This window comes from Hylobates moloch, unplaced genomic scaffold (assembly GCF_009828535.3).
Source record: "Hylobates moloch isolate HMO894 unplaced genomic scaffold, HMol_V3 SCAFFOLD_3, whole genome shotgun sequence".
Lineage (NCBI taxonomy): Eukaryota > Metazoa > Chordata > Mammalia > Primates > Hylobatidae > Hylobates > Hylobates moloch.
The window spans coordinates 57,362,248-57,369,717 of NW_026652278.1; the positions used below are offsets into that span (position 1 = coordinate 57,362,248).

The 7,470-nt window shown below is 43.0% G+C and overlaps 1 protein-coding gene across 4 annotated transcripts in view; it reads left to right on the forward strand.

Moving 5' to 3' along the window:
- Positions 1–7,174, forward strand: part of ARID5B (AT-rich interaction domain 5B) — a 195,221-nt gene extending 188,047 nt beyond the window's left edge. For 2 of the 4 annotated variants that reach the window (XM_032138093.2, XM_032138121.2), the window contains one exon: positions 1,115–7,174. In XM_032138093.2, the coding sequence (XP_031993984.1) occupies positions 1,115–3,280 (2,166 nt within the window). In that variant the 3' untranslated portion in view covers positions 3,281–7,174. The remainder of the gene's footprint in view (positions 1–1,114) is intronic. The other 2 variants (XM_032138076.2, XM_032138102.2) reach the window with 1 other exon arrangement.
- The last annotated feature ends 296 nt before the right edge of the window (positions 7,175–7,470 follow it).

A 7,470-nucleotide genomic window follows, 5' to 3' on the forward strand; every position in this document is an offset into this window, starting at 1 on the left:
TCCTGACCTCAGGTGATCCGCCTGCCTCGGCCTCCCTAAGTGCTGAGATTACAGGCACTTCTTTTCTTAACAGAGAAGAACAAAGTTCAAGGGATGAGATGGAAAAAGGAGGGGAAGAAGACCAGCTCAGTACAACTGTTTTGTGACTGCTCTGCTAAGACATGTCAGGGCAGCATGACAGCAGTTTTGAAAGGGCTTGTCAGTCAGCTGGGTCATAGATGGAAAGTTAAAATGACCTCTTAAGGTCAAAGTTTACATGGCTACGTAATGCAGTAAATGGGTCGAATTGGTACCCACAACTTCTGTCAGTAGGTAGGGTCACATAAGGAGTGTCTATCTCATTGACTATAATTTATTTCATTGAACAGCAAAGCTATATTTGCAGTGGCACTGACTGACTGAATTTTGACAACTTCATTTTGGGCTTTAATAGAAATGTAGTTTGCTGCAACCTAGAAGGACTTAGTTTCCTCTGTCCCTCCGGTAGACAGGCTGCCAAGAAATCTTCATAACTTTGTCAATATTTTATCATTATCTGCATGTCATCTGGCCCTGAGTAGAAATTATTAACACTTATGCATTGCTAATCTTCAGTGCATCATATTGAATACCTTGGGAAGGGATTCGCCCTGTTAAAGAAAAGCAAGGAGTTGCAATAGGTTCGTTGTTTGTTGTTAACACGGGGTTGGTTGGATTTTTGAAAGAGAAATGCTTTAAAAAAATCTTTCTCAGGAGTATCATAAAACACAACATGTAATTTAAAACCCATTTGGATAATTGACTGATTTGACAAGAAGACAACCTTAGAATTAAACTATATATTAGAATCAAGGAGTGATATGATTGTATACCATCAGTACATAACACTTTGCTATTTTGATAGGTGTCTCATAAGGGACTGAAGCGAATATGCATATTTCCCCTAATGTTTCTGTAATTTAGATTTCTTTGTTTAGAGCCATGATTGGGGAGTAATAAAGCTTTACAGAAACTTCATGAGCTGATTGACAAGCCTGTTTTCAAGTAAAACTGCTGTGTGGAATATTTTATTTCATAGCAAAACGTGTCAGTGTATTTGGTTTTCTTCTGACTGTCTTTTGAAATATGTTACCAGGTTTCATCAGAGCAAGAAAAAGAACAAGAGACTTTAAGCCAGAAAAGCATCCCTGAGCCTCTCCCAGCAGCAGACATGAAGAAAAAAATAGAAGGGTACCAGGAATTTTCAGCGAAGCCCCTGGCGTCCAGAATAGACCCAGAGAAGGACAACGAAACAGACCAAGGTTCCAACAGTGAGAAGGTGGCAGAGGAGGTGGGAGAGAAGGGGCCCACACCTCCACTCCCAAGTGCTCCTCTGGCCCCAGAAAAAGATTCAGCCTTGGTCCCTGGGGCCAGCAAACAGCCACTCACCTCTCCTAGTGCCCTGGTGGACTCAAAACAAGAATCCAAACTGTGCTGTTTTACAGAGATCCCTGAAAGTGAACCCCAAGAAGCATCCTTCCCCAGCTTCCCCACCACACAGCCACCGCTGGCAAATCAGAATGAGACGGAGGATGACAAACTACCCGCCATGGCGGATTACATCGCCAACTGCACCGTGAAGGTGGACCAGCTGGGCAATGATGACATCCACAATGCGCTCAAGCAGACCCCAAAGGTCCTTGTGGTCCAGTCGTTTGACATGTTCAAAGACAAAGACCTGACTGGGCCCATGAATGAGAACCATGGACTTAATTACACGCCCCTGCTCTACTCTAGGGGCAACCCAGGCATCATGTCCCCACTGGCCAAGAAAAAGCTTTTGTCCCAAGTGAGTGGGGCCAGCCTCTCCAGCAGCTACCCTTATGGCTCCCCACCCCCTTTGATCAGCAAAAAGAAACTGATTGCTAGGGATGACTTGTGTTCCAGTTTGTCCCAGGCCCACCATGGCCAAAGCACTGACCATATGGCGGTCAGCCGGCCATCAGTGATTCAGCACGTCCAGAGTTTCAGAAGCAAGCCCTCCGAAGAGAGAAAGACCATCAATGACATCTTTAAGCATGAGAAACTGAGTCGATCAGATCCCCACCGCTGCAGCTTCTCCAAGCATCACCTTAACCCCCTTGCTGACTCCTACGTCCTGAAGCAAGAAATTCAGGAGGGCAAGGATAAACTCTTAGAGAAAAGGGCCCTCCCCCATTCCCACATGCCTAGCTTCCTGGCTGATTTCTACTCATCCCCTCATCTCCATAGCCTCTACAGACACACCGAGCACCATCTTCATAATGAACAGACATCCAAATACCCTTCCAGGGACATGTACAGGGAATCGGAAAACAGTTATTTTCCTTCCCACAGACACCAAGAAAAGCTCCATGTAAATTATCTCACGTCCCTGCATCTGCAAGACAAAAAGTCGGCGGCAGCAGAAGCCCCTACGGATGATCAGCCTACAGATCTGAGCCTTCCCAAGAACCCGCACAAACCTACCGGCAAGGTCCTGGGCCTGGCTCACTCCACCACAGGGTCCCAGGAGAGCAAAGGCGTCTCCCAGTTCCAGGTCTTAGGCAGCCAGAGTCGAGACTGTCACCCCAAAGCCTGTCGGGTATCACCCATGACCGTGTCGGGCCCTAAAAAATACCCTGAATCGCTTTCAAGATCAGGAAAACCTCACCATGTGAGACTGGAGAATTTCAAGAAGATGGAAGGCATGGTCCACCCAATCCTGCACCGGAAAATGAGCCCGCAGAACATTGGGGCGGCGCGGCCGATCAAGCGCAGCCTGGAGGATTTGGACCTTGTGATTGCAGGGAAAAAGGCCCGGGCAGTGTCTCCCTTAGACTCATCCAAGGAGGTCTCTGGGAAGGAGAAGGCCTCTGAGCAGGAGAGTGAAGGCAGCAAAGCAGCGCACGGCGGGCATTCCGGGGGCGGATCAGAAGGCCACAAGCTTCCGCTCTCCTCCCCTATCTTCCCAGGTCTGTATTCCGGGAGCCTGTGTAACTCGGGCCTCAACTCCAGGCTCCCGGCTGGGTATTCTCATTCTCTGCAGTACTTGAAAAACCAGACTGTGCTTTCTCCACTCATGCAGCCCTTGGCTTTCCACTCGCTTGTGATGCAAAGAGGAATTTTTACATCACCGACAAATTCACAGCAGCTGTACAGACACTTGGCTGCGGCTACACCTGTAGGAAGTTCGTATGGGGACCTTTTGCATAACAGCATTTACCCTTTAGCTGCTATAAATCCTCAAGCTGCCTTTCCATCTTCCCAGCTGTCATCCGTGCACCCCAGTACAAAACTGTAGGCTCAGCTCTGCCCAGCAGTCCAAAGCGGCATGGCCAACAGAGCTTCACTCCTTACCCAGGAGTGCTGGCTTATAGAGTTAGAAGTCAGTATTTCTTCTAATCTGAGGCTACGATCAGTCCCAGCTGTAGGGGCCCAGAGGGGAGGTGAACATGCCTGATTTTTGTGGGACAACTCTAGCCTTGGCTGGTCAGTCTTGACTCCCTTCCAACACAGATGCCCAGGCACCTCCAGATCATTCACTTCGCACGTGGGCCTTGTGAAGGGATTTGTGAATATCCAGGAAGAACTTAGAGGACCCCATCTGAGTTCAGATGGTCAGGAAACAATCTGGGCAAAAAAGAGGCAGGCATTTCAAAGGAAGGGGCAAGGAAGACTGGCAAACATGCCAAGGGTGCCCCTCTTTTTCATAAAACTCTCCAAGGTTCAATCAATGCAATGTATAGTGAAACTTCAATAGATCTTTCATTTTGACACTATTAAACAATCCAGAGAAGTAAACACTGTTAAATTGACTGTATATATTTGCTTCTTAAAACTACCCGTATCACTGTTTGCTCACCTAATTTATATACAGGTAGTTCCATTTTCTCCCAGTTCCTTCTCGTCTTTTTTTTTTTTTTTTTTTTTAATTAAATGGTATTGCTTTTGTTTGCAGGTCTTTTTGTTTTTGTTTTGTTTTCGAGGCTGACTGACTGTCCTAGTTGTTGATGTGTGTTTGTAATTTTTCCACATCTTATTTTGAGCAGCTTTGGGTGGTAAAGTTATTGTTTACAAATTGAAGCAACTGATTCTAGTGGAACAAATGAAAAAGAAACAGTCAAGCACACAATAGTGCAAAGAACGTTCCTTTGTAGATCTGCAACTTAAGGATTTTGTTCCTCATAAATGGCATAGTTGAAAGAGCTTATACACTGCTTACCCAGCCAAATGCTTTGCTTTGAAGTATTGGGTTCTGTGAAAATATTGAGCATTGTACTTACCTTATCTAGGCTGTGAAACTGTCCTACATACCAGAGGAATCATAAAAACAAAAACCTCACTGGCAGCAAGCTGCCGAATAACAACAGAGTCTAGAGGACATATTTGTGGGCTGCACAGATATTTTAGGAATTTCAGAAATTAGAACAGGAGCCAAAATGATTTACATTGGCATTGGCACTGATTCCTTTAAATGGTCTGGGAAAGGGGGTTGGGAAGAGGATGGAGCTCAACTGGCCAGAAGAGGAGCAGCTGCAGTCCTGATAGCTTCTCTAGCCTCGGTCTTTTGAGTGATAAGTAGTCACGTTGTTTTCATCCAGTTGGTTTCTTGTCATTCCCAAGAAGAATCTCCCAGGCCACATCTTTGGGGATAACTGACATACTGGATTAGCCTTTTCAAAAGAAAAGTCATCCTGTTTGGTTTTATGGGGTGTGAGTTTTGTGTGTACACACACAGAAACATGTAAGGTGGTTTGGGTCATGTTTTTAACCACCTGGCAATACAGTCCACTTTCTGGTTTCTTTTATTGTTGGAAGTAAATGGTCAAGCTGCTCAGGCAGTGAAAAGATGTGGAGAATGTCCGTTGTCATTCTTGCCACTGTATTCCATTTGCTACCGAGATGTAACATTAAGGTGGACACATTTTCTAACTGTGTTAATTAAAAGTCAATGGATACAGAGAGTGGATTTTCTCCCCAAGTCCCATCCCTGCTGAAGACCGCTTGGATGAACTCCCCAACCCACTGTGCCCCTCCCGCAACACTACCAGTAGACTTTAGAACCATAGTTAACTAAGTCTTTTACCTCTGAGATACTTAATTCTGGGAAAATTGATGACAATTTTCAACTTCTAAATAGGTAACTCGACTGCAAAATAATCAAAACTGATAACAATGAAACTGCGGCTCTTAAATAAAGCCATGCATGCCGTGCATTTGTATTGAAATGTCTCCATGATATGAAGCCAAATATTCAATGTAACATACTTAATATCCAAAGGTGGAAACACAAGAATGTAGAGATCCAGTGTTAAGAGTTCCATTTGCTTCAATTAATTATTTACCTTCCTGTGGAATAATATATATATATTTAATAGAACCATAGATAGACTAGTAGAATTTAGATTATAAATGTGTGAGTGCAGATTATCCTGCTATTGCACAAGCTAGAGGGGGGAAATCTCAATTCCAGCTGGCAAGATGCTAGCCAGGACACATATAAGAAAGTTGCACTAGATTGAATGGTCACAGAATCGGAGGACATGGAAGAAAAAGGAAACTTCGGTGGTTCTGCAGCAGACATGGGCTAGAGCATATGTGGTTTCTATGAGTTCGTGTCTCAAAAAAAAGGGGGGGGTCATCTGTCCCCAGTGGAGCTCACCTATTTGGAATATGGGGCATTTGTTTTTTCCACTGCAATGATTTCAGTCTGGTTTCATCATGTTGGAATTCGATCACACCATTTTCAAACAATGTTAACATAGTCCAGCTTTTGTTTTTCTCATCTCTTCCGAGAGGAGACTCACTGTTTCTGTCTGAGGAAGCTCATACCCTCGGCTAAACATCAGGACAAATAAAGAGAAATGGGGGTATGCATTCCCAACAGAAGCAGTGTGTTATTTATTTTAAAACTCTGAACAGAGATCTTGGAAATCTTTCAAAAAGACCATTGAATTCTTCATTGGCTGAGAACGACGTTTTAAAATGTCTTAAATAAGGCTTTGTTTGCATTGTTTGAGTTCAAGGGGCCTTATTATTGAATGGAATTGCACAAGCCTTTCTTTGTGCAATCAAACCATTGTTATTGGTAGTTCTATAAAGGAAACTGTGGAATCGAATTGGCAGTGGAGTCATAAATCTATTTACTGAGTGTGGCTTCCAAGAAATGTTGCAATTCAAAATGCACTAAGTCTGTGATTTATTGGAGATTTGGAGATTCTAAATAATATTTTTAAAAAACTTTTCCGTGCAACTTCTGGTTTAATGTTTGGCAACTCCACATGATAAAAAAAATAAAAACAGCCCAACCGAGTTTCGGAATTAAGTATTCTTCTAGTAAGTGATTCAAACTTGTAATATTTGCCACAGGACTGACTTATTTATTTACTAGCTAGAAGCTCTTAAGTTCACTTGTTTATCAGGGCATATACAGAAGGGTTTGTTAAAACTCGATGTTAACTTTACAACTTTCTGACCTGGTGCATGAATTCTCAAGTACTGTATTTCACTGTGTTGGTGTGTCTGATGGAAATTTCGAGGTGGTCCCACAAAAATATTTTATGTAGTGTGCCTTCAAAGAGAACCATTTCTTTCTCTTCACTTATCGTCCCACAAAGTCACATTTGGTGGTGGTCAGCCAAGTCCCATCTGGTCTAGTTTTACTCTTGTCCCAATTTTAAAGAGAAATGGGAATGAGTTTGCCCTGGTGAGACCCACACCATTGCAATGATTATCTTGAGCACTTAAAGTCCAGTGTTGGCTGTTAGTGTATTTGATATTCTGCCTGTCTCCTCATGGTTGAAATATGTCTGAAGAATAGCAGCATAATCTCTTGGCTGTTTATACTTTTTTAAACTTTCCTGTGTTGTAAATATTGTATACTTTTGGTGATTCCAGCTATGTAACCTCTATGCTCTGTAAGGTGATTATTTGTATATAGCAACATGGCCCAGTGATATTATATAGTTTCCCAATGGAGAGGTTATTGAGTAACCTTTACATTAGTTTAAACACTACCAGAAGAATGCTGAGCCAACTATAAACACTCAATTTTGTATGTTTTCCAAATTGTACTTATTACTGCTTTTGATACTGTATTACGTGCCAATAGTTTCCCAATCACATAGCAGGCAAGAGATATTTTGTACTTTTTGATCCACCGTAATATTTAATAAAAAATGTTACTATCTGTTTCCTTTTGGGTGTGAGTAATCTGTCACTCTTCCTGAGGAGCCTGTGGCCTCCCCAGAAGACTTTCCACCCCATCTCTCCATACTGAATGATAACAGTAATGATGGCAATGTCTGTAGTTCACTAAGGACCTAGTGGGTGCCCCGTTGGTAAATATCTCATCTTCGCAACCTTATGTAAATATGATTATACCCATTTTACTTATGAGAAAACTAAAGCTTCAACTGGTCCAAGATCACCCAACAGATGGCAGAGTCAGGATTTGAAGCCAGGGCTCTCATCTGTGTACTTCCTTTGTAT